The sequence below is a fragment of the Hirundo rustica genome, chromosome 1 (assembly GCF_015227805.2).
Source record: "Hirundo rustica isolate bHirRus1 chromosome 1, bHirRus1.pri.v3, whole genome shotgun sequence".
NCBI lineage: Eukaryota > Metazoa > Chordata > Aves > Passeriformes > Hirundinidae > Hirundo > Hirundo rustica.
The window spans coordinates 75,928,855-75,956,700 of NC_053450.1; the positions used below are offsets into that span (position 1 = coordinate 75,928,855).

General features: G+C 37.6%; 1 protein-coding gene across 2 annotated transcripts in view; it reads left to right on the top strand.

The window, feature by feature from the left end:
* Positions 1 to 27,846, top strand: part of FBXL7 (F-box and leucine rich repeat protein 7) — a 173,867-nt gene that overhangs the window by 29,104 nt on the left and 116,917 nt on the right. For both annotated transcript variants that reach the window (XM_040083721.2, XM_040083717.2), the window contains exon 2: positions 12,226 to 12,315. Coding sequence is in view for 1 of the 2 variants with exons in the window: in XM_040083717.2 (XP_039939651.1) it covers positions 12,226 to 12,315 (90 nt within the window). In the remaining variant the exon portion in view is untranslated. The remainder of the gene's footprint in view (positions 1 to 12,225; positions 12,316 to 27,846) is intronic.

A 27,846-nucleotide genomic window follows, 5' to 3' on the forward strand; every position in this document is an offset into this window, starting at 1 on the left:
AAATGGACATACTCTTTCATTTCTTGACTGTATGCATCTCTGTGTGTGCATTTATATGCAGAAATCAGGTACCTCTCTGAGTTTTCAGGACAGCATGGATGTGCAAATAGCATTTTTTCTTTTGGTTAAATTATGAATTAGTAGTTGTGCTATTCTGGAATTGCAGCAGGAATCTGTCTAAAACTCCTACTTTCCTATAGCAACTTTGTTTTGGTAGCTATTGATTTTTATTTCAGGCGTGTAGTATAATCATTCAATAGTATGAGTATCTGTTCCCCACTGCTGGAAGCATAGGAAGTTTTTTAGAAAATATTTATACAATCTTACCTCTGCTACCCAACATTTCAGATATATTCCTGCTTGTTTTCTGTCATAGAGGTAGGACAAGTTTCTCTTGTGTTCTTCACTTCTGCCCTTCTGTCTTTCCATCCCATACACACTGCCACTGCTTTTGTTTGGAGCAAGCACCTTCTAATGACTTCTTTTGGCTGAGGTTATGACAAGCAGTGGAAAAAGAGATTATGATTTTAGGCACTCCTGCCTTCTGTCAGGCCCTCTGGTAGTGGATGAAGGTGCACTAATTGGCACAAGTGGGAAAATCAGCCAGTTTGGTTTAAAATGCTTCTGATGTCTGCTCCCTGGGCAGAGTTAATGGGCTTGCTTGTTCCATGCTATTGTAGGGTTTATACTGATCTTTAAAGAAATGTTAGCCTTATATTTCCTTTAATGAAGGTAAGGAGTACCCAAGGAGATAACACATGATAATTAATCACATGAGAAATCACTACTTCAGTATTAGTTTCAGTATGTTGTAGTTTTGGAGTAGTCAGTTTCAATACAGAATGATTTGGTTTCAGTATCAATTTGCAAAAATTCCCTGAAACTTGGAATTACTTTTGAATTTCAGTTATATTTTGCACTGTGTACTAATGAACTGGTAAAATAACATCTCAACCCTTTCTGTGTTAGAACAATGGTTTAGCTCATAGACTTTACCCTGACTAGCATAGTGGAGAATGAGATAAATTGGCAAAACTGCTAGCTGGGTTGGACAAGCAGTTTTGCTCCTGTGTCATGGTACAGATAGTTTCTGAAGACTAAATCCTGAGAGAAGTAAATCAGGTTTGTGGCATGGCACGGTGCATTTCTCAAACTGTAGTTTTACAGTGGCATTTAGTTAAAACTTATGTCTGAGAAAGAATCATATGAGTCGTTAGCAGCTCTCTTAAGAGCAGTTAGCAAAGGATAAGCTGTCCTTTTAATAGGATATTGTGGAAATGAGCACTGGAGCAAGCTTCCTGCACCTGTGGCTCTTTGACATCAGCTGCGTTTTGATGTGATACGCAGCCATGGACATGCCAAGACCGGAGAGGTGCAGGTGTTTCCCTCTGGCTCATGTAAACTATATACTTCCCTGGAAATAAAATGCAGCTTGCTATTGCCTACAGCTAGAAAAGCAGATGCTTAGTAGTTGAGGAAGTGCTTGGGTATGAAAGGTGCCAAATGGCACTAGACAGATTTTCAAAGAAGAGGGAGTGGGAGGAAATGCACAACTGTTGTCAGTTCCCAGGACATAACTACTCTGCTCCATGCTCTACTTACGCATGTGAAAATCCAGACTTGCTCCGTCTGCTAGCAAAAATAGACTAATGTGACTGTACATTTTATTAGACTTACTTGCTAGAAATCATCACACAGGTTGGAGCAAATGCAGGAAGATGCAAACTAAATCCCAAATGGCTGAATTGTTGAACATCCCTACTCCACACTTGAAAGACAGAGAATGTTTCTTGTCAGACAGATTGTGGTCAAGGAGTTGGAACAGTTTTCACAGAAATGAGTTAGTGGTGGTGACTGCTTTCAGCAAAATGAAACTAACCAGAGCGACTGAAAGAATTGGAAAGAGTTGAGTTTTGTTGTTCAATGGCAAAGCTATTCACTTACGTTTGGCTACTCTTGCCTGACGGGTCTGCCAAAAAAAGGCTGCTGTCCTGGGTGTTGCTCAGTTCAGTTTGGTTCACGAGGCACATCTTTGAAAGTAAAGAGGAGTGAGGGGCTGATCCTTAAGTAGAGCCAGTTGTGTCATCTTCACATTACACTTAGCTGGTTTCAGGATGATACAAAAGCTGTGAAAATGTATAATTGAGTGGAAGTTTATGCAAGGAGAGAACCAGAAGTATCTTGTAGATAGTGTGCTTGGACCTTATCCTGTTCACCACGGAGCCTGGTCTGTGTTTGCCATTAGCCTCAGACGATCTGACATCCCCATTTGGATTTCTAGTTTCCTTCTCATGTTACCAACCTGATTCTTGACAGCAGTTTTCATATAATAAGCTATTTCTTCTGTAATAATTACTGTTGCATTGCACCACTTTATGTGCTTTCTCTCAACTTTTGAGTCACCTCATTTATTAGAAATCTTAATAATGGTTGAATGGTTCTTTGGTTGTGGATATTGTGGTGGTGTTTTTTGTGGTTTTTTTTTTTTTTAAGTTTGGGGGTTTATGTTGTTTGTTTACTTTGGAGTTTTTTGTTGCTTTTGAAGTTTTTGCTTGGTTTTCTTGGTGTTTGCAGTTTTGTTTGTTTGTTTTGTTTTAGTTTCTTTTCTTTTTGGTTGGGGAAAATTCTCTAAAATGATTCATGCTTCTTTGGTGTGGCTTCTGTTAGTTTTTTACCAGTACTGATTAATTAAAAAATATATGCAAAAGTGTGATCAAGAGATGATTCCCTGAGTGTTTTAAGAGTGCTCACATAACACTGTAGTAAATGTGGTGAAGATATGGTGTCAAATGACAGAATATTAATGCAAGCAGCACGTTCTCTCTTCTGTGCAGGTAGTGAGTTGGCTCAGAGTAAGAAACTTAGGATGAATTAAAGAGCATTGCAAGAATCAGTGTGATGCTGGGCAGGATGATCGTGAGCTGGAGACTGGCCCTGCTGTGCCATTGCTGGTTCCCAGAAACCATCCAGACAAGAACATCATGAGCAAGAGATTCTTTTGAACTGTCATGTGTTGTGGTCACTGACATACCCACTCTGTTTCTGTTGTTTCTGCTCTTTTCTTCTGCTGGAGATGTACCCTAGTTTCAGTATTCTTTCTTTCCTGTAATGAGATGCTAATACTGAATACTGCCAGAATGAGTTATACCAAAGAGCAGAACTACTTCTTGTTGGTTCTGCTGGAAAGAAAGGGGGATGAAGCATGTCTTTTCATAAAAAGATTAGATAAAACACTTTTGAAAGCAGTGCCTTTTTAATTTTTTTTTCTGAATTACTTCAATTTGAGCCTTATGTGGGTATACTTCAGAAGAAATTTTATAATTCTCAAACTGTAACCAAACAGTCTTTGACAGTGGCATGCATACTACCAAACAGTGAGAATGAAAAACATTTCAAAATTAAATACTGAATTATCAGCAGAGTAGATATTAGTTACCTTTGGGTTTTTTCCTTATTGTCCTTCTCCCACTGAAAACCTGTGTGAGTTGTAAATAACGTGGCCGTGTTGAGGGTTGTAGGGCAAGCTAAAAAAGTGTCCCTTGTCTTTTGCTGCTGGTTTGTTGGGATACCTTGGAGTATGCTGTGATTAAAAGATGAATAAATTGTAATGCCTTGAGGAAGACACATTTATATTTAACTCTTTTGAGAGTTTCCATGCCATGTTTTCATGTTTCCTGTCAGGAAGGTATTTTTGGTGAAAGACAGCTGAAATATAGATAATGGTGCAAAGGAATAAAAATGCTGAATTGGCACTGAAAGCACAGTATCTCTATGTAGAATTACTATCCTACTCATATTCTGGGACAGATAAGCTTCTGTGTTGTTTTGGATAAATTGTACTGTTAGTGTTCAGGCAGTGACTGCAGTGGCAAATTACGGTAGTGTGCACAGTCTCTGTACAGAGTTGAGACTAGAGATTAATTTATGTAGTTGAAACTACGGAGAGTTTCCAATAGGAATAAGGGCCTTTTCTATTATATTAAAACACAGTTTTAACAGATCATTTTAAAAAAAATCAGGTACTGGGTCTTGGTCTTTTTGTTTTCTGGTTTGGTCCTTTTTTTTGTTTGTTTGTTTTCAATGCAATCATTGCCAGACATCTGTAGTTAGTGCATTAGAATTTTGCATTTCATAGAATTCAGAGAAAAAGGAAGAAGAAATCTAAAGCTGATTGCCAAATGTATTGTGTGAAGCCTTAGTTTGATTTATTTGTAAGTATGGCTTCTTTCATACTCTTAATTGTTTTTAACTCTGTTATTATGTGCTGATGTGTTTAATTTCTGAACCTGCTAGTATGAGGTTTGTCATTTTGCCAAACTTGATTGTCAGTTTAAAAAGTAGGGATGTTTCTCAAGTATGTAGGTTCTCTCCTTTTAGTTGCCTTTAAGGTACGACTCTATCACGATGTGCCTTTTTTCACAAATTTGTTTCATTTAGTTTTTGTAATCCCACTATTTTCAAAGTCTCATTCTACTTGCATCCTTGCGTCAGCCACTTCCCTTTCCCCCTCCTCCCCTCCCTGTATCCATCAGTAAAGAAAAGCTGGAAGTGACTGTGCTTATCTGAAAAAGTAGAGTGATCCTTGTCTGCTTTTCCTTAGCTGTCAGTTTCTTTTGTTCTTCTTTAAGTGAAGAAGTCATCTTGGACTGTCAGATCTGTATTCTCATGTGAAAGATTTTTGAATCACTTTTCAGTGTATGTACACTGATACCAGAGTACTTTGTATGATGTCTTGATAAAGGTTTTTCATTTCAGCTCTTTACCATTAACTCTGACTTAAACAGCTGTCAATAGTCAAGCTGAAAATTTGAGAGATATTGTGAGGTTGATTTTTGGGGTGTTACTACGTACTACACCAAAAAAGATGCTCCTCCAGCACTGCCACAGCAGCCACTTCTACCTGGGGGTTTCTTTTGCGTCTATGGTACCTGATTGAGCAGTAAAGTTGATAGTGTTTAGTTTAATATTAATCTTTTTTGTTTAGATGTTGGAACCAGTTGTTTTTGAAAATTTATATACAGATCTTTTAATGTTAATGATATTATTGTGGAAGACAAACATGTATTTGGTGGGTTTGATTTTGTACTACTGAGCTGTATCATGAAATTCAGACCTATACCAAGTGTCTGTGTTCCAGTGCAATAACAGGTTGCAGCCACTTCAGAATCTCTACTGGAGTTCATCCTCTCAGGCCACCTCCACTCTTTGGCATGTCTCAGGCAGTAAAGTTTCTGCCAATTTATATTTGCTATTGAGCTGGGTAGCTATTGCCTTTTCTGAATGGAAAAGATTAGCATATTGTTTAAATTACAATAGAGCTGGGGGAAAAAAAACAAAATTGGAGTAGCCATTAGTGGTGAATTTGTCAATGAAGTGGCTTTCTTATAGAAAGTATAAAACTAAAAAAGGGATTTAGTTTTGACTTAATTGTGTTTATTGGGTTCTTGTGTTAGTTTAATAATTTTTTTTGGCTTTTGGATTAAAATAGTAGAGCTAAGGTTAGGTAATAAATTTGATAACATTGTATCTTGAGTAAATGCCCATCTTAAAACATGGTCATGACTGGATGACAACTTGTAATGGAAAGTCCTATATTCAATGGATGAACGTTTTCTAAGAAAATTCTGTGATTGGTAGGGGGGGCAGAGTTTTATTTCCTTGTTTTGTTGACAAAGTAGTAGGTTACAGAGTAGGAACCATTTTTGGAATACAGCCTGAGCCATTTCAGTGAAAGATAGTATTTTAATACTTAGTTGAGAGACATGCTAGTCCTGCTAAGTAATAAAAAAGAAAGTTAAAGATTTCTCATCTTGTTTTCTCACTTTGAGTTCAAATAAGCAAAGCATTTGCATTCTTTCTTTCTCAGACAGCCTAGACTAAACAGTTCAGGGGCTTTTATCAGTGTGTGTTTGAAAAGTAGATCTTAACACTTGGAGTGGGTGCAAAGCTTGGCTGTAAATAAGCATTACTTTCTGGCATACATGCTGCTTAGCAGGTGCGAAGGCCTCAAAGTAGTTTGATGCATTATTGATTCTTTATAAACCATATATAAACCATATAAGGGTTCTTGGTTAACAAGCCTCATCAGTGAGGCTTGAAGTTCTCTAGGAGAGGGGTAATATCTAGAAAAGGTATTATCATCTGTTACACGGAGGAAAAACTACGTTGTCTTGCAAGCTGCAGAACTTCCACAGCCATGTTTACATCAGAATTAAATAATGCTTATTGCCTTCATTGTTACAGCTTCACCTTTCAAGCGGCTTCTTGTGTCTGGTTGTAACACTGCCTCAAGAAGGTGACACGAGTGGGCTGAGCCTCTGGGCTCTCCTGCTCTGAGGTGCCCACCCACCCATGGCTGAGGGGCTCAGCCGTGCCCCGTGGTGGGGCCAGCGGAGCTGGCTGGTACCTGCACCTGGAAAAAGTTCCTAAAAGAAATAAAAACCAGAAGGTGATTTGTTCCTTACCAGAGCTATATTAGTGTAGTGTAGCCTGTTGGCGTTTGCAGGTTTTGTCGTGTGCTGCGGTACTTGAGAAGGTGAGGCAGGCACTGACTGGAAGAACAGAACTGGCCAAATTGGCCTGTGGGACCTAAATTGAAATTTAGCTTAAAACTTACAGAAATGCTGTAAGAACCAAGTGTATGGTTTCATAGCTAAGTTATGCCAGATTTCACAGCCAAATTTCACAATCCCAAAAGCTGGAGTTGTGGTTTAAAAAAAAAAAAAAAAAAAGTAATGTAAAAATGCTTGTGGAGATTCCACTTGTGAAAGTTTTAAGAAATATTGTCCCAAAGTATCACTGCTAGTAAATATCTGCAAACTCTGCAAACTTCAATATGCTTCCTGTGAAACATTCAGTTTATTTCATTTCCTAGGGACTGGAGTTTATGCAGATTACTGTTTGTGTTTTCATATCCTGACAAATGTTGTGTGGAATGAAATTTGGAGCCTGCTTGTTATATTGGCACATATTTTAATTTGAAAAAAATAAAAAAAGGAGCAAGCTCAAGAGCCATACTCCTAAGATTATAGGGCATAAGGTCAATGTGAGTCTGTAGATGGATATATTTACATATTTCATCCTGAAAGCAGTTCAGTGAGTATCAATGCTTGTAGGTAGGTAACTTCAGTGTTGGAACAGTGCTAGTTTGCTCAGCAGTTCAGAATTAATAGATGGAAACCAGTTTTATGACATATAATTTCCATTGGTACAAATGTAAAATAAAGCTCAAGGATAATGATTGTCCGAAGCGTGTAGTCCAGCTTTTCTTGTACTTTGGGTAAATGAATTGATATATTGCATCTTTAAAAGGTGCTATATATCTGCAAAGTCTAAGTACTGCACTAGGCTGCTGATTTCCATGGGAATACTTGGAAACATACTAGGGGTCTGCAGTCTTTGGAGGTGCAGATTGTAAAGAGATACACTTGAGGTTTTGGTGACTTGGACCAGCATAATGTGTGTCATGGAAACAAGAGAAGGAAAAGAGATTTTTCTTTCCTCTTGAATGATCCCTGATGCTTTGAGGTTTGGGCTGAATTTTTTTTTTTTTTTTTTTTTTTTTTCCTGGATCTCTTCTTGATGTGGTTAGCATGTATTTGATTTTAAAAGAACTTGTCTGATGATATAAAAGAGAAAGTAATGATCATCTGGTAGGAAAACCATGCACATATGCACTTTCATGTTGAGAAGTTTAATTTCAATAATGTCATCTGGATAAGAATTGGTGGTTTAAGTAAACAAAATTTTCAACTTTCTTTTTTTTTTTTACGTAAAAGTCATTGTAATATAACACTTTTGGAGAGTTAAAAAGATTAATGGATATTCTGGACTTAATTGCTTTCTGCTTTCTTTTCCTAAATGATTGTTTTGTTTTTCTGAGGTGGCATTTTGTCTAACGTTTCACTTCAGCATGGCAAGCAGTTGACTTGGTCCTGCTATCCATTTAATTCCTGAGGTACCTGTCACTGCCTTCTGTAGAAACGTTTCATCACATAAGAACTTGATGTCAGGAGAAGTACTGTTCTTACTTTCCAGAGTGACACATAAGGAACAGTGTTCAGGTCAGCCTGTCTTTGAGATCTTAGAAGGATTTAAAGTACAACGTGCAAATGCCTATACACCAGAATCCAACGCAAATGTGCTGCAAAAAATGACCCAAGTAAAATTGTTCCAGGGCAAGTGAAGGAGACTCACTGCCCTTCAGACTAGGCCAGGCTTTGCATATGTGGTTCCAAAAATAGTTTTTCAATGTCAAACAGTTATAGACTGTCCTTTCCCAGGGAAGTATAAATTGCATTGGTTCTGTCCTGACTGACTTGGGACGTCTTTGACATTTCTCAGGAGTGACTGTGACTGGCAGAATCCAAAGTTTGCAAAACTGAAGATAGCAGACACTTTTATAAAACAGACAATGTTGTAGTCAATATAGCTATCTGTGACAATAAAAAGAAAATTAAACACATTATTTTAAAAGTTATGATTCAAAAAGCGACAAGGTAAATTTAATAAGGCTGTAGCGCTACTGAGTAGAAAGATGTTGATGGCTGAAAAACGCCTGTGGGCTACAAACACCTGGAGACAGTGTTCAGGAGAAATATGTTATATTATATGCTTACCTGATTTCTAGCTTTCTTTCCAGCAGGATCAAAATGTAAGAAATAGTATACTAGGTTAGATGGCTGGAATCTTATTCCTTTGACTGCTTTAAGGTTTTGGCACTGGTAGGCAGAGAAAAAATCCATACTTTTGCTTCTTCAGAAGCAGGTCAGAGAAATGATTTGAATTGCAACTGTGTAGCTGTGTGATTATTTGCAGGTGTTGTGAAGTACATGTTACCTTCTCTCCCAGTGTGAATTATGTTGTATTTTAGGAAAACAGGTTTCTTCTACCTTATCTACTTACTACCATAGTGCAGTTTCCTTTCTTTTGGATTGCAGCTTCTGGTTTACAAATAAAAAACTGTTGACTGTGTGAAGAAAGCTCTGGATGATTGCAAGTCATGTTAGGGAAGCTTTTGGCAGGCCTTTAATTTGTCTAAGCAGAGGATCAAATGCAGTAATTACTGCTGTAGTCTGCAATATTGCCCTCTGTTTGATCCTTCTAGTTGTCATTGCATTAGAACTCTTGTTAGGGTATATTTATGTGCAATGACTTTCTCAGTGCACTTTGAGAATTGGAGAGGAACTGGTCTCTGGAAACCAGTGTTACACTGTGCTTTAAGTTTTCCCTGTGGCATTAGGGAAATCATCAGTCTTTGAATTTCTGTGATTGTAATATTCCATGTAATCATTTAGGTTGGAAAAGACCCTTACAATCGAGTCCAACTGTGAACCCAGTGCTGCCAAGTCCATCACTAAACCATGTCCCTAAACACCACATCTACATGTCTTTTAAATGACACCAGGGATGGTGAGTCCACTGCTCCTCTGAACAGCCTGTTCCAATGCCTGAACACCCTTGCAGTGCAGAAAATTTTCCTAGTATTGAACCTAAACTTGCCCTGGCACAACTTGATGCCATTTCCTCTTGTCTGTGACTTCTTACTTGGGAAAAGAGGCCAACTACAATCTCCAGGCTGAACAGCTGCTGTTCTCTTAGCCTTTCCTCTTTGGAGAATATTTAAATATTGTTATAGTTTAGCTCTGGCATGTGTACATGAGTCTGCAGTAGCCAAATCTAGCGTACTCGAAGCTTTGTTTTGCACTGTAAAAATGGAAAAGATATATAGTGTCAGCTACTCTATTTGAAACACATTGAAAATTACTAGAAAGTATCTCTTGCTTTCCCCTCATCTGACTGGAGACTTTCAGAGCAGGATAAGGAAAAAAGGTTAGTTTTGGGGCTGTATACAGTAGGAGAAAACGCCATCTACAGATGTAATTACAGGTAGAACTGTGCCCAATCAAAGCAGTAACTATGGGGGGGCGCTGTTTCTTCTAGTTTAAAATTCTTGCGAGGTGTTAAAATGTTTTAAAGTTGATTTAAATGAGAAATATCTACACTTACATCAGGCATTTCACAATTTCTGCAGAAGTGTGCCATTGTAAATATGATGCTACTAGGTGTACTGACAATTTGTAGCTTACAGTGGGTAAAATATTTTGGTTATGCTATTTGAGGTAGGCTTGTATTTGGGGTAAATAGAACTGCTATTGTTAGTGGGCAGGTGTGGAGCCTGAAAAGTATTCACAAAGTGAATACTTCCCATGCCAGATATGACCATCTTGCAACTCTGTGGTTATTTGGTATCACTGACTTCCTTTCCCTCTTTCCTCCCCCTTTATCTTAAAAAAAGATGAGTTCTTTTTTAGAGGAAATCCTGTTTATTTGCTTTGAGGAAATAATTTTTCCAGTTAGTCTGTTTAGTTTTGTTTTCTTTATATTAATTCTGTTAAGGAGTGCTGATAACTCTTGGAATTTTATTTTCTGCTTCTGGACTTGTAGTCTTTGATACATAAGGAGTTGCTGGTAGTGGTGATTTGATTATCAGCTGCTGCAGGTGTTTCTTGTTCTTTGGCCTCTTCCTGGGAAAGAGCATTTAACATCTACCCTTCCCTTTTATCTTCTGCCTTTCTTCTACCATGAACCTTGTTGCCTTAGCCATAGAGTTACTTTGGGGCAGTAATTTCTATAAAGACCACAGTCTATTACTCCAACTCATGCCACAGCTTGAGAGCAATTGAAGTGATATTCTGGAAGTGCTGGTTCTTGGTTTTGCTTAACTTCTTAGGGGAATGTAAAAAGCAGTTAGTGAATCACTGGAAATACTCATTTTTTCTTTCTCTTCACCAACTACTATCTTTAGCCATTTATTTTTTTTTTTTTATTTTCTTGCAGCTATTTTAATATCCTTTCACTTCAATTCATAATCATCTCTCAGATCTAAGCATGTTAACTTAAGCAACTTTCTGTGGAGAATGATTCTCTAGGGCTGGCTGATGGATTAAGTGGCAGTACCTTGGTTATGAAGCAACCTACATTTGCACATTCTCCAGTCGTTTCCCATTAAAATTTAAATCCTTGTTCTGTTGTGGCACCTTTAAAAAGCAGACCCCTCTCTTACATAAAAATGTTATGAAAACCAGGCATACTGTAACCCAGAACCCCAGGGAATGCTTGATTGAAATAACAGATCAGAAAAGTCTCTTGCTAACATTTCTGTGATTATAGGTTTACTCAAGTGTCAAAAACTTGGTGTCAGCTAGCTTTCTGCATACAGCCTAATTTTGGTCAAATAAATAACACAGGTCTTAAAGGATTCAGTGATGCAGCGATTGTGGGGACAGGTAACTTCTTAAAATGTATCGGTATTCACTGTATTTCCTCTCTCTAGAATTATCTCACTTACTGCTCATTGGGTGGGTGGTTTGGTTCCTGCTGCAGAATAGAGCAGCATTCCCTGTTAGTAATTACTGAGATTGAGCAGTGAGTGAAGGGAAACAGAAGTGACTCCTTTTTAGATTCTCACAGGTAGATGAGAATACAGCTTTGGTTTAGCCAACTCTGTTGTTCTGTAGTATCTATCTGGGTTAATATTTAACATGTATTTGAATTTCTTTTGTTTATAACTTGCATCTAGAGTTTGACATCCTGAATATAGGTCTGAAGACATGGATTAGGAAATTCAGGAAAAGCTTCTAAGAGAGAAAATAAGATAAGGAACACCCATAGGTTATGATTTGCAGTTAAAAACCTTCCACCCTTAGTGAAAAGTTAGTTTTGAAATGGTGTATTACATCATGCAGTGAACATGGTGAAGGAGAAAACAGATACTTTGCTTTCATTTTCATGACCAAGTGACTTGAATATCTGATGTGAACACATGAGACAGAAATCTAAACTCATTTAGCATATTTTGAATGCAACCATTTATCCTGTTCTGTGTTAGACGTATTTGAATGAGTAAATTTAGATCCCTCTAGTGTTGTTAATCACAAACATTTAATTTTCAATGGAGCTTAACAAGTATGTAGTGAGAGGCCTTGTGGCATAGGAGACTATTTGCAGCCTTAATACCTGTGAAGATACACATGCTAGAAGTTACAGTGAGTTCCTATCATAATGTGTACAAAATTAACATCAGTTGCTTTAAACTTAATTTAAAGCTTTCTGGAATTGTTCCAGGTTCAGATATTGAAGGTCTTTCTATTCCAGAGTTGATACTCATGTTTACTCTCTCTCTCTTCCCTCCCTCCCTCCCTCTCCACCTTTCTCCTTTTGCAGGCAAGGGCAGCTCAAGCATCTCATCCGACGTGAGTTCAAGTACGGATCACACGCCCACCAAAGCCCAGAAGAATGCAGCCACCAGTGAAGGTAGGCAGCTGGTACTCATTACCCAGGTCAGGCCCCCTAGCAGTTTTCAGAAGAGGAGACTCTCTTCCTCATTCCTTCTGTGTACGGTAGCATTGGCCTGCTAGAAATTCAGAAACAGTTCTTCCTTTAAACAGTTTTCACTTCTACCTGTAGTAGTTTCTGCTTTAAGTTTGTGACAAAGGATATAGGATACTTCTGCAGAACCCAAACGTAGAGACTTAAGAGTAATTTTGTGTGCCACTTTTTTGGCAAAAGCTTTTATACTTAAGGTTTTATGTGATCTGATTTTGCAGTTCTATTTGAAGGATATGCTTGATGAAAGCTTTTTGACATACATTTTCGGTAAAATATCAGCCTCTATCTTTTCATACTGTGAACACCATGAAAATGTGAGTTGGTTGATATGAATTTTTCAAAGGTGTATCTGGGAATGTGAAGACCTGACACAGATTTAACTAGGTCAGTAAATCTTACCTACAATTACTGGAGTATGTCATCACCCAGGGCTGGCTCTCTAATGTCCAGGGCAAGGAGATGTCATATCTGTCAGTATCAGTACAGTGTTGTACTAACTGGCCTATGAACAGAGAAATGCTGATACTTTCTTTCTGGCTTATTATATGTGAGTAGTTTTTACAGTTGTGTCTTTAAAGGCTGAGAGGAAATAACTATATAGAGTTTAATGAGGTAAGCCAGAAGGATTTTTAAAAATTGTACATTTATATGTCATAACTAGTATTTCTGTTTTACTCTGTTGTAACGATTACTACCAAGTCTGACCAAATCAAGTTATAATTCTGATTTCTTATGCTTCTGTCACTACAAATTAAGTTAGAAGCTCTGATTGTCTAGTTTTATTTTGTATGGATAAAGGAAATCAGAGGTATGAATAGCTCTAGTTTGGCTAGTCTGACTATGACTGTAGAATCTGTTCAGGAAAAGCCGTTCATGTAAGTAATATATGACCACATAAATCACAAGAGTTCTGTTGTTGGGCATGCATAGTCCCATACCAAGAATGAATATCTGGCACCTATGAATCATGAGAAATACTGGTTTAGAATTTGTGCTTTTTAGTCCAGCCAATACATTTAACAACAAATAAATGGTTAATAATGTTACATTGAATAGTAGATTTCATGTTTTTCTAAACCTTAGATTCAAAGATTTTGAGGTACCTGAAAGAGGTGAATTACCAGGACATGAAATAAATTTAGGAAATGTATTCTCTTTTTGACAGCCAGGAACGAAAAGGAAAGGAAACCACAAAAGAATAGTGGAAGTTCCAAAGTCAGTACTTAATAATTGTTCTAACTTTCTGTTCTACTTGAGTCTTTAATTCAAATAAGATAATGCAAAATAAGCCTTTCCTAAGATTTCTGTTCTTAATTTAGCCCATTATTGAGCCAGTGAAATACTAATGTTGACCTTGAAGTCTTCACCACTAGTCTGCAGTTGATTAATTCATTAGTGAGGGAGGCTTAAATGCAGGCCAGCAGATGCTGTAGTAAAAATATATTTTTATGAGTTCACATGCAAAATCAGAGTTCAGAGCAGTGTAATTGGGTGTTCTATACTTGGAGGCCATTTCAGATGCTAGCCTAGTTTTTCTGTGCCCTGAAATAATATGATTTGACAAACACCTATTTTGACAACAGATTCAGAGGTAGCTTCTTTCTCAGCCTGTTCCATTACTATTGTCTTACCATTTATTTCTCCTGAAGAATTGCTAATGTGGAGCAGTTTAATATAAATTATCTTAATCTGGATTGCTGCATAATCTGGCAGATATTTGGCATGTCATAACCAAGGAGCATAGGAATTCTGTGAAGGCAAGGGAGACCTGAGACATGGAAGTAGTTGGGGCAAAACAGGTGCTGTTGAAACTGGTACTGTTACTGGAAGGCACATTTATCAACTTATTTGTCGTCTTCGGATTTTTTACTGATGCTGCCTCTCTTCCCCGTGAACAGTAGACTTAGGCTGAAGGAGGATTCAGCTGATAAAGACTCATACCTTCCACAAGATGACTTGAGTTTTGTTCTTACAGAAGGCTGAATGTTTTTATGCTGTTCAGTTATTACAGAGTGATGTCTAGGGATCAGCTGAGAGCAGGAGTCTGATTGTGTTAGATGCTGGACAAGCAGTGGCACTTAAATATTTTGGGGTGTTTGCATGACATTTTTTTAACTGTTATTTAAATTTACCTACTCCACTCTAGTATTTGCTTGCCATAGTACAGTAGTATCTGCCCAGCACAGAAGTTGGTACTTGTATATATCTTTTCACCAGAGGTTTTTTACTGCAGGGACAGAATGCTCCAATTCTGCCTATTTTGTAAATTCACTGTGTGTTATTCTGTGAAGGAGCCATGTGTTGTGTGGCAAGCTGTGTATAGCTGGGTTTGGTGTGGGAAGGACTAGGAAACATTGCAAGTGTGCTCTCCTTCATTGCAAGTGAACCTTCATTGCCATGGGAAATGATCCTGATTGAGCAAGTGGCAGACAGATTCTTTGCATCCTCTGAATTTCTACTGCCAGCTGCATTCCTGAGTGCCCAGCTCTGTATAGAGCATAATATTTGTTTAGGGCTTGAAGGCCTTTTACAGCTTCTGCTTTCCAGCTTTTTAAACAGACCTGATTCTTTCCAGTTCTGGTTGTCTCCAGACAGCTTGTGTTTCTGTAAGACAGGTGACACAACACTTGTTGAAGCTGAATCAATGGAATGAATGCCTTGAAACAATTAGAAAAGAAATCTGTGGGACTGATCCATTTTAGCTCTGGTACTCTACAGCAGAGGAGCAGTCATGTAATGAATGTACTACTTAGCTAGCTACGTATTCCCAAGAACTGCATAAAGATGTTGAAGAGGAGTCTTGCTTGGAAGAGCAAATCATCTCAGGAAGTATCTGAGAGCAGGTGTTATCTTGCCATCAGTTTAAGCAATCAAACCACACTCTTCATCCTGATGACTGCAACCACGTTATCTGTTGGGAGCTGTGATGTTTCTCTATAGAATAGGTACCAGAAATAGGTAACAAGATGCTTCAAATGGTTTTTGTTGTTCCAGTCCCAGATATCCTATTAAGGCAACATCATTTAACTCTCTTGATGGGCAGGGGTGGAGCAGTTATGGCCTGTTTGTTTGGCTACAGCTTGGCTCAGAAGGAAGTGCGGTAGCCAGTGAGTGTCCATGAACACTGATGACTCCACACTGTCTCCTCTTCTGAGGAAACAGTTCTCTTTAGCTTTGAATATATACTGCCTCTTACTTCTTTTCCAGTCTCAGACATGCTCTGCGATTCTTTACCCTATCAATCAATTACAGTTAGAAACATGAGATCGCATGAGTTTTTACTACCCCCCATTGCTCTCTGGCAAGTGAAGGACTAAGTGGGTTTTTGTGGGCCATTTAAATGCAATTTGCTAGACACAGTCTCAGCTGGAATATTATTGTCTGAAACTTGATTTAGAAGATTAGACTGAATGACTGTTTTTTTACGAGCTTACCTTATTCAGGGAATTTTCTTCTAGCACTTACCTGCAAAGCATGGAATGTTATGTCCAAGCTGGATGCTTTGTATTAACTTGACTGACTGTTCTTCAAATAAAAAATCAATACTGTTTGCACTTCATGTATAGCCCCATTAAGATGTAATCCAGAGGCAGCTTTAAATTGGGAGCTCATGTGTGAGATCAGTGTAGAAGTTCTAATTTATTTCTCAGTTTCTGTAAAATCAGATTGAGGGATTAGGTATGAAGTAAAATACTATTTTAGCAGAAGGGCTCAGTGCTGAAGTACCTCCTAATATATCCCATGAAATCTTAGTATTTTGAGTTTTGCAGAAATACCATGAAGCCAGCTGCTGTATTTTGAAGACATTTACATTTTATCTGCTTTTAGTTGACTTCTAAGGACCTTCAAAGACTAAGTATTTTACTTTGTTTCCCCTTTTGCAGTACTCTGACAATTCTAGAGCACACTGAAATTTATGTTTAGTGTGGAGATCAAATGCACTTGTTTTGGCAGTAGTTGTTTGTATGCATCTCTACACATGAGGTATTTCTTCTGCAGTTTAGGTGTGTACTAGAAGAGCCCTCTCTTTCATAGTTGTATCCTCTTTCTGTTTTATTTGGGTTTTGTTGTGATTCTGTTGGACTTGACAGTGCTGGGTTTACAGTTGGACTTGATGATCTCAAGGGTCTTTTCTAACCTAAATGATTCTATGACTCTCAGAGCAGCAGGGCCTATAACCTGGCAGGAACAATATCATTCATTTGAAGCCATTCCCTCCATAAAAGCATCTTGAGGAGGCAACTGTGTGAAAATGCAGCACTTTACAAACATGCAATGCTTTAATTACTCAGGTAAAAGTTCTACTATACCCTGTGCAAGATGATGGCTTTGTTGATCAGGCTGTGTTTGGTGCCATTTACCATCCTCTTTCTGTGGGACCTGGCCACTGAAGCTTCTATATAGAAAACTTTCTTTTTCCAGAAAAAATTGACCTCAGTATCAGAGAACATTTATCACTGCTCTGCATGGGAATATATTAACTGACATTTCTTGAACACTTTTTTTTTTTTTTTTTTTTGTGTTGTGTGCCTCTCATTTCACCTCACAAGTGAGAGGACAAAGTACTTGTTATAGGATACTTTCAGGGAGGGCTGTAGCTAGTTTTAATTTCTTTTGGCTTCATAATCACATTCTTTCAATACGTGGTATCTTTTGGATCTCTGAGTAATTATTAATTTATTCAGTGAATTTAAGAGAATGTCTTGCATTGTGGATTGTGATGGACAATATAAAAAAATTTGGGAAGATGGAGCAGGTTTGTTGCTATGGAATGCCTTTCGTGTTTTAAATGGTTCCTGATAGAGAAGCAGCTCAAACTGAGATTCAAGTGAGTACAATCCTGATCTTTTTTCCAAGGGAGATAAAAATCTCAGAGAACCAATTTGCAAGTAGACATCCTTTCTGTGTATTAAGGTTGACATAAATAGGTAGGTAGCTGTGTTTGGTATATCGGAGTTCCATTGAAGCTTTTGAATTGTTTGTACAGCCTTTTTGAGGCACTGAGCTAGATGTTGCTGAAAAGAGATGCAGGTTTTTTTACCCAGATTTTCTTGATGATCCCTTTGGGAGACAGAGCTCTTTAGACCTCTTTTTTTCGTGAGATACCTGTTAAGAAAAAAAAAAACTTTTCCCACTTCAGTTCTTTGCCATTTTGCTTTTCATTTTCTCTTTAACATGAGAAGTTTATTAACCCAGTATCAGAATTAAAAACTTGTAGGTGTTCTTTCTGGATGAATGCAAATATATGCACAGTTTCTATTCTTTTGATGGCAGTGCTCTTCATTTCTGTCCTCCTGTCTTTGCCACCTCTTACTGGGTATTATTTGGGCTCTTGCTTCTACTGCTGAAGTTCTTTCAAAGCAGGCTTTCTGTACACCACAGTGTGTTAGAAGTTGATATCAATGCCTGAATTTGCCCCTGCCTGCTTGGAACTGGGCAGAGATTCAGTTGGCTTTGAGTGGACTGTGTCTGTTTTGAGTTGGTGCTGAAACTGGAGACTAGGTAAGTTTCCTGGGGTTTTGTGTTAGTTTTCTAACAGGGGAGTTTTCTAGACAAGTGAATGGTTGCATTGCAGAATGTGCCAGAACAGAATCACTTCAAGCCAAAAAGATTGAGGAGGACTAAGAGGGCGCTGAGAAGTGTGACAGCTAATAAATCCAAAACTATAAACAGTTTGGTCAAATAAACAGAGCTCACTATTTAAATCCCTCTAACCAACATATCTGAATGCATACACAAATATAATCACCTCAAGCAGTATGTGAAGGTACAAAGTAGTATAGCACTTGCTCTTAAGCACTATTTTTTGTGCTTAACCACATCTTGAATGCTTTTGCTATCTAATAGGCAGTATTCCTGCAGAACTGTTCTGCTAATTACAACACCATTACTATCAGCATTTAAACTAGAGTTCAAATACAAGGCAAAAGTAGCTGAGACATTGGCAAGGTTGAACCTGCAAATTGAAACCTTACGTTATTCTGGCTAATTTGTACTGAAATGCTATAGCCAAATGTTTAATACTTGCCCAAACGATACCAAGAACAAATTGGAAAGGTACATGAAACTACAGTCTTATTTGATCTGCTGCCTGAAATGTGAGACCCACCAGAGCAAATGCACTTACAGTACAGTTAAAGAAAAATGATCCCAATTTAAAAACCTGGCATTAGCTTTTCCAAGTAAGGTCTGATGCTTGGTAGGAGTGATTGCTGTTTATTCAATTACCTGTAAATCTGATTTTAAGGAATCTAAGATCCCAAATGTAATTCTTTAGGTAAAATGCTGTACCAAACCACTTGAATACTGTTATCACAGAGAGGTTCTGACACTTAACTGTTCTTCCTGTTACTGCCTATGATAGCTGCCTAAAGTAGTTTCCTTCTTTGAAAAGTGAAGTCATCTCAAAGGATATGAAGAGTGCCCAGCATTTGTTAGTTCAAAACCCCATCCTTCTTGAATGCTACACTGTCTCCTAAGACTTCTTGAAGAATATATACAACCTGATAATGCATATTTAAATATGTCACTTTTATCCATTTTTCAGAATTTATGAACTGAGACGGGCAAGTTCCTTCAGATTAGTTCTAGTTCTTGATTGAAATAATGAAATAAAATTGGAAGAGCAAATTCTTTTACTATACACTTCACAATCCCTGTTAAGATGCTGTAGCTTAGATTTATTGCACAAAATATCCTGCTTTATGTTCCTATATCTTATCTTTTAATGTCAGCTAGTTAAATGACGGTGTAATTTTTAAGACTGATACCACCAACAGTGCCAAAACTAGCATCATGCTTGAGAAATATCTGCTTAGAGTTGCTGAGCCATTCTGTATTTCTATTCTGGCTATTGTACAATAATTCCTGCTACTGTGTTTTTCTTAAGGTTGGCATATCCTCAATTCCACCAGCATTCCCAGATTTCCTTTGAGAAGTATGTACTGGGATTGGCCGATGAAAATGTCAGTTCAAGAGTGGATAATGATAATTCCTGTGCTCCTGTTAATTCTGACTGCTGGATCATCATTGGTTTAGGCAGTTACATCAGACTGGGCTGGAAGTATAAGGAGAAGTTGTGAACATGAATATAATCTGATGATTTGCCATTTATGTGTTCTTCTAGCCTTAATCAGGCACACCTGAACATAGAACATAGATTATTCTGGACCTGGATAAAATTCACAATATTCTGAATATGCTTTGTCATGTTCCAGTAAAAAAACCTGACATAGTGGGTGTCAGTTGGTGCTGTTAATTTGGCAGACTACATAACAAAATCGTTTTTGGAAAAGAAAAAGCTATCAAGGAATATTTCTTTTTCTTTCTTCCAAAATGGCATTAGATGAATGATAAATCTGCTTCTATCTATCAACGTTTCATAAAGATCACTTCTGCCACTGTCTTTTTAATCCTGTAGCGTTTAGTGGAACATGAATGCTGGACTATGCTGAGAATGTCATTCCCAATGAAAGTGTATCCAATTCAAAATAGCACTGCCATTTAGTCACTGGGTTCAGATTTTATCAGTCATATTAAATAGCTGTGTGGGATGAAGGAGGATTGGCATCTTCTCACCTTGATGTGTTAAGGCTTTCACACATTCTCAATTCTGTTTAGAATGTGTGCTTGTATATAGCAAAAAAAGCCCCAAAGCACAAACAAAATATCCTCACCTGCTATTTTTTTTGTTGCTGTGATGATACTAGTTGTTTTTAAAATATTGTTCATACGTGAATATTCCGAAGCAAACGTGAGATTTGGTTGTGAGAAACTCATGATTATTGGTAGATGCCCATTTTCAGTTAGACAGCTGGCAAATGCTGAAAATGCTGAAAAAACAAGGCTCAGAATTGATGTAACTTATCTCATGTCCTGATTTCTGTTATTGATTATTCCAGTTTTGATATAAACAGACCCTTAAAGCAAAAGAATGACAGGGATAGTCTCTTGAATTTGATATCAAGTTAATACCCAGACTATTAGAGTAATTTATTATTATCCTTAATTCGTGCTTTAACTCAGAACTGTAATTGTTTCAATGCTGCTTGAATTTTAAACCTGCAAATTTCACAGGAATCAGAACACAAAATATTAGATCAACTCCTTATATATCCTTGTTTGAGAGAAAGATCTTTTCTCATGTATCTTGGAAATAAGTCTAGAAGGACGATATACCATGAACTTCTACTGTTGAACATTTCCTTAATCTAAAATTGAAGCAACCATGTTTAAATATTTGATATTCTGTACTGTTTTTGAAGGAAGAATAATAAAACCATAACTAAACAAAAGCTAAACTATTTGCCTAATAGAAAAATAGGAATGTAGTTGGAATGGCAAGCATGTAACTAGGTAGAAGAAATGGAAAAGCAGTATTTGCAAAGTCATTAAAAAAATGGTTAAAAGTATGATTAACCAAACCTTTGTATTCTACTGTCTGCTGCTCAATGTGGTACATTATGCTTGTAAAGTTAGCAGGCTCAGATACTGCGGAAAGGACAAAGTGTTTCCTTTGGGCCTCTTTGTGGAAATTGTGACTTTTTGCTTGAATGGTTAGCTAGTGCATGCCAGAGAAACAAACATTTTGTAGTAGATGATTTATTAACAGCAAATGTAATCACAGTGAATCTTTGGATTCTAATGTTGCTTGCATAACCAGATAGAATTCCTTTAATCCAAAAGATAAATCATAAACTCTATGTAAAACTTAATGATATTTATCTTGGGATTGTGAGTGTGGTTCTAAAAAATAGTTGACTTACCAGTCTGACAATGTTGCTTATTGTCTTGGGTTGAATTATACTTTTACACTAAATTCAAGAGTACGGGCCTCTAATTTCAACTCCTAAGAGAGGCCATATTTCTTCAAAGCTTTGAAGGAGTTCAGTTGGTGTCTAAGCTTCGTTGAACCTGTGGATATGTCCCATCCAGAAGTTGCTCATGAAAAACTGCTTGAGCTGTTCTTAAAGAGTTGCACTGGAATAGCGAGATAAACTGGGGCTAGTGATAGATCATTACACAAAGCCTCTATGAAAAGAAAGTAGTTGAAACTTAAGGGGAAATCTGAGGTATGTTTGTCAGCTCCTTTTAACCTGAGGACAAGATCATCTTTGGTATGAATTGCATGGCTGTCAATGATACCGGTCTCCATTTATGCCTTGACACATTTCTCTGTGAAGCAAGAAAAATGTGTGTATTTTAGGTGCTAGGGTGCTATTTATGTGTTGGAGGGTTATTTATTTCTGTTTGTGTTCATTTACTAGTGACCAGGAAACTAAATTCAAGATTTGGATGAGCTTCAACTCCCCCCATCTGTGCATGTACTGGAATTTTCAAGAAATTTGGCATGGGAGGATGCTAAACTGAGAACACATCATCAGTCCTCACCTCATTAACACTATGTTGCAGTACTCTGTGGTGTGTGCATGTTTACTCAAAAGCTAGAAACGGTTTTGTTGCCTTGGTTGCTTCCTTAAAATTAAACAAGCGACATCAATTTTGTTCTGACTTTGAGTATCTTTTAATACTAACGTGGTTCAAAAATCAGTGGAAAAAATTTGCTTCTCGTTGGACTGTGAGCTTTTCAATTCTGACCCAGTTTTGTGGGCAAGCTTTGTGGTCTGGTAATGGTGTGTTCAGCTCAGAATTAGATCTTTTACTGGGCTTGCAAGTGGTTAGGCTCCTGTGCTGTTTTATTGACATGTTGGCTTAAAATCCTCATTTGTACATCATGTCTGTGTTAATTTAATCCAAATGAAGGACACTCCTGCCCCCAGTTTGTCAAGGCATCCTGTGCAGAGCTCTGGAAGTGTGAGATGATGCCTTTGCTTACCATGCCAGATGCACCTAATTTGATTCTGTTTAATGTGGATGTATAAGTTAGCTGGAGCTTTTGAAGCTTCAGGTATCCTGGTCAGAGCCATTGCCATTTAACATCTGGAAGTAGTTGAAAAAATCATCATTTTCTCTTTTTCCTTGAGGAAAGAATTGTAGGCTGCCAGAACAAGGCCAGGAAAAACCAGGTGTTTGACTATGTCACACCGTCTTGTAAATGGTATTGTCTTACACATCCAGAGTATGATAGTCTTCAGATAGCTGTATTCAAACCACGAATCACTTGATGGTAAAGGCTTAAATAGAAAAAAGCAAAAAAAAAAAAAAAAGCTTATATTTAGGTGTTGAAATACATACTCCTGTTCTTGGTATTTGAACTTTGCATGCTGAATTTTGGGCCTAGCTGAAATACTGTAGGAAAGTAACACAGATTTTAAACATGTTTTCTTTCCTCTTTCCTCTTTCCTCTTTCCTCTTTCCTCTTTCCTCTTTCCTCTTTCCTCTTTCCTCTTTCCTCTTTCCTCTTTCCTCTTTCCTTTCTGCTTTTCCTCTTTTCTCTTTCCTCCCTCCTCCTTCCTCTTTCCTCTTTCCTCTTTCCTCTTTCCTCTTTCCTCTTTCCTCTTTCCTCTTTCCTCTTTCCTCTTTCCTCTTTCCTCTTTCCTCTTTCCTCTTTCCTCTTTCCTCTTTCCTCTTTCCTCTTTCCTCTTTCCTCTTTCCTCTTTCCTCTTTCCTCTTTCCTCTTTCCTCTTTCCTCTTTCCTCTTTCCTCCACCGAACTGAATTTTGTGGAGGGAAGGGACTGCTCAGACTAAAGGCTCTGAATTTAGATTGAGAAAAGGGAGCAGTGATGTTAAAAGATAGCAAAGGTAGTAAAGCCAAAGTTGGAAATAAATCTTCTATGGTGTATAATATTAAAAAGGTAAGTTTAGGTTTCATCTGTAGGGATAACACACTGCTAACCAATGATAACAAGACATTAAGGAAAATATAGGCTATTGCATTCCAGCACTTGTGCCTCTTTACAGAAAGCTTCTGGTGGAAGCAACAACATAATCTTGACTAATAGAGAGGTCTAATAAAAGGAACCCTATCAATTTTAGGTGCATGGAAATCTAAATGCTACAAGACTAGTACACTAGTGAAACAGTAATAGGTTGTGATGTTGGATAATTCTGAGTTTGTACGCAGTGAAGAACCCTTGTGTGCCAGAAAATCCCTAAAACAAGGTCTGTGTCAGGATGGATTATTTTGCTCCAGGCAATAATGCCTTCTTCACTCATAAATTGGAGTTTATGACTGGCAGGAGTGGTACCAGGGAACTCAGCTGAGCAAATGCATTTCAGCTATATAGAAACAGCATGAATAAGCTAAAAAGAAAATCCTTGTATTTAGTTGGAATGCAATAGAAGCTGTTTTCTATTGTGCATAAAATGTGTTATAGGTTGGGCGGTATTATCATAGAATCATGATTTTATGATTACATGGAATAGAATATTATGTATCTAGAAAAGCATGTTATACATGCTTTTAACTTTTGTGATAGACAGCTGTTGGAATAAAAGTTGAGACTGAAATTTTTGGTATTTAACTGACACTTAAATTGGAAATGGTATGGTTCAGAGTTCATTACTATTCTTCTCATTGGAAAGTATGATAGAAATTACTTACTGTTTTCGTCAATCTAGCATTATGCTCAAACATGCAAAGTGGACCAGTAAAATTCATAGTTTTCTGTGTGCTCTCCTGTGGCAATAATACCTCTTTGCACGGCCCTGGTTTTACCGCTGCTCTGGCAAGCTTTGGGAGGTATCAGTAACCAGCACACTAGAAACCTGTTGGGTGATGGAAAGGGCTTTAAAGATCTGTATGCCTGCCGCCTTCTCTGTCATGATCAAAGCTTGCTTTGCTGAGCACCGTGTTCCCTCAGACACATTGATGATATCAGACTTCATCCATCTTAAATTTACCTCCTGGAAATGTCTTGCCTTTCCTTATTCCTACACCAGTCTTCCACTTTCTGAATGTGAGATGAAGCTGTCCTCACTGCCAGCTTATTTTTCTGGATATGCTCACCAGGCTGAAATGATATACATCATAGTTACGGGCTTCTTGCTGCCAAACTTTGGTCGTATATATATTGCTCAAGCTGCAAACTTCCAAAGCAAACACAGAGAGGAAATCAAAGTTAAATTAATCCTCTCCAAGGATGTATAAAGTACGGCTGCACTGAGGTTTACATGTTGAGGCTGAGAGGGACTGCTGGTTGTGTGGGAGGCAGAAGCCACTTGGTATTCACAGCCTTGTTCTGTTGCATCACTTGTATGGGCTGGAGTTGCTTAGTGTGAAGACCTTAATTTTTTCCATGATAGCTAGACAAATTACTTTGCTAAGCCATGGTCGTTCATGGCAGTTTGCATTTGTAGGACTAAAGGCAAACGAGCCACTAATTTTTCTGGAGCCCTCATAGTTGTGCATGTGCTTCATTTAATGTAGTAAAAAAATTCTTTGCTGAGACCAAGCAGAGCTCTGGAGTCTTCAGTTTTGGGCAGTGTGAAGGTTGGGTTTGGAGACCTACTGTCTGTTGGCCTCAGCTGAGAGGACTGGTTTAGGACAATCCTCAGTTCTGTTGTACTGCTGGGTTTAAGCTGGCGAGCAGGAGAAATCATCAATATTCCCGAAGGCTTTGATGCCAGCTCTCTCAGATGATGTGAGGCTTGGAGGTGTAAAGTAGTGGCTGATGGCTTTCTTGAAAAAATTCCCACCTACTGGCTATACCTAGTCCATTTTCAAATGGAAAACATAGATGAAAGGAGTACTGCCTGCTAGAGATGAAAATGAAATGGAATTGCTTGGCAGAACTTTGTGTAATTGCAAAGTAGTCTTGAATGCTATTTCATTCCCTGCCCCAAAAAAGGGGCAGGGGTTTTTTCCTTTTCTGGATTTTGGGTTTTCTGTTTGTTTGTTTTTTGTCTGGTTGGTTTTGTTTGTTTGCTTTTTCTGGAGTCATAGGCTTTGTATTTTGATAGTCTCATCTGAAATGAAATAAGATCCCATATTGTAGAGTTATTCAGAAAGAAATTCATTAGTGAGCAATGGCAGTCATAAATTAATTTACTTTCACAAGTAGAAAAATAGGCTTGATTGCTGGAGTAACAATCATAACTATTCTTCACCAAATATTGTGCATCGGAAGAAGGAAATAAAAACTTTTTTTTTTTTTCTATAAGAATAAAAGGGTTTCAGCATCATAAATCTAATCTAGAATGCTACCTTGATTTACCTTATGCTTTGCTCGGAAGCTTAATAAATTAATAGGAGCAGTTAAACTTATGTCTTGAATAATTGAAATGCCTGTTTAAGTTGTTTTGAGAAGTAAAGCTGTAGCTGAGTAGCTTAATCTTGACTTGTTTGGGGTGAGAAACTGACTACAGTAGAAGTAGACAAGTTCAGGTGTTGAAAATGTGCTCTGTTTATCCTGATAACACAGGGAAAAGCATCTACTTGCAGTCTTGCAATACTGTATGTTACTGAGACTTTGCTGCTTCTCCCTGTTGTCCAAGATGAGACTTGTGGAGATAGTAAAGCTTTTGCAGAAGGCCTCCTGTGGTGGGAAGTTACTGGTGTGTTGTTTTGCTGCAAATTATCTGTCCTGTCTTTCATAAGCCTAATCTTTGTACAAATCCTGTGTTTAATTTCTACTGATAGGCAAACAATTTTCCATGGCTTCCCTGCTAAATATGTCGATTTATGTTACTGGAGAAACTTGTCAGTCATTAATCAAGCACATAGTGTGGACCTAGAAGGGAAAGGGTAAGAATTATTGTCTGTGCTTCTTGATGACTGTACAAGGACTGACTCCTTGCCAAAGTGGTTAACAGAGCTGAAGTAATGTGCTGTGAATGTCAACTCGTTGATCTGCAGATCTTGAAACTTTTCCATCAAGTACCGAATCCAGTCATGAACTTAAGTTTGCTGACAATAGGTTTTGTTTTGTTTTTAATATTGATTGTAAAAGTTCTGAACCCTCAGGTAGAAACTTCTGAAGTAATGACATCTCCACTGAAAAAAAGGCACTGTTCTGGGGAGAATCAAGGAACTTGTAAGTCTTAGAAACCACTCCTGTCATTTTTCATTTCAGTCCATTTCCTCACCCACGAATGATGCAGGATGGCTGCCTGCCATGAAGGCAAACTGTTACAAGATGTAGAATGGTGAGGGTTTTTCTTATTTGTTTAAATGGTGTATGTTATGTTATTAATGACTCATTTATCTATACTTTGGTTTGTTCTATATATAAAAGAATTATTTGTAATTTGAATAAAAAAGTATCCATCAGTTTGATAATCTGAATCAAGTTAAGGCTCTGACTTAAATTGTATTAGTCTTCAAAAGCTTGGAGCACAAGACTGACTTACAGCATGTGCTCTATTTGATAGCTATGTAACACAGAAAATACAGCAGGAAGGATGGCATGTATCTTGCAGTAGCACTTAAAAAGGCTCAACAAAGTTGCTTTGGGAATTTCATTATCATAATAATACAATTTCTTCCTTAAAGGTTTGTAAATTACACCATTGATATTATTGCAAGATATATTTATTGGTGGAGACAGTTTTTAAGATATTAGTTGTCCTTCCAGTGGCAATATTTTCTCATTTCTTTTTTATTCTTGCTTTTGCCATTTGGTAGGTATTAGTGTCTGCCAAACGAAACCTGATTTTAGAAGCCAAATGTAGGCCCTAGTAAAAGGGATTTGTATGATTTTTAGGTAGTTATTTGTCGTAATCCATTGACTTAATTAAACCTGATCATAACTTGGTTATGGTTTACTGAAAGGCCTGAGAATAAAATGGAAGCTGAATTTTGCCCAAGCTAAATTCCAAAATAGAGTAAGGATGTTGATTTCATTTTTCAAGTTCAATGCATGATAGTGGCTAGCCAAAATTTTTTCATTTTTCTTAAAGTCGCTATAGAAGTTCAGCAATGGGGAAGCTTTTCTTATGTGAATATAAGCCCAAGTGTACATATTTAGTAACTCTGTCCTGGTAGTAGCTAATGTGAATATTGGTATTGTAAAAACTTAGCTTCCCTTGAAAGACGGTGTAAAGTGAAGTGTAGCTTTTACTTGAAACACAGAGTAATTTTGTATTTCCATTAGCAGATGTATGCAGGATATATGATATTTGTGTAATTATAGCCATTCTATTAATATATAAAAATATGCATAACTGGAAGCTCATCAGTCTTACACAAAACACTAGCAACTGTCAGATTTAACTATGGAAATAAGTATATATCCCTTTTCTATCTCCGTTGAAAATTATTCTGAGATATGATGACTTTTTTTCACAAGAGCAGGTTTTCATATTTGGCTAACATTGCCTTATGCCAAGTATCATGGCTTGAAACGTAGTCTTTTGTATCTTCAGATTTCATATGCTTTTCCCCCCCCGTCTACCTTACACTTTTTGTCCTGCATACGTAAAGCTATAGTGAGAGAATTGTTAACAGTATTGAATTCCGTTACTTTTCCCTTTTGTCCCTGTCTTATTTCAGAGGCCAACTTAATGCTCCATCTAGGTAGACTTGATAAATGGAACTGTTCCAAGTCTTGTGTGTG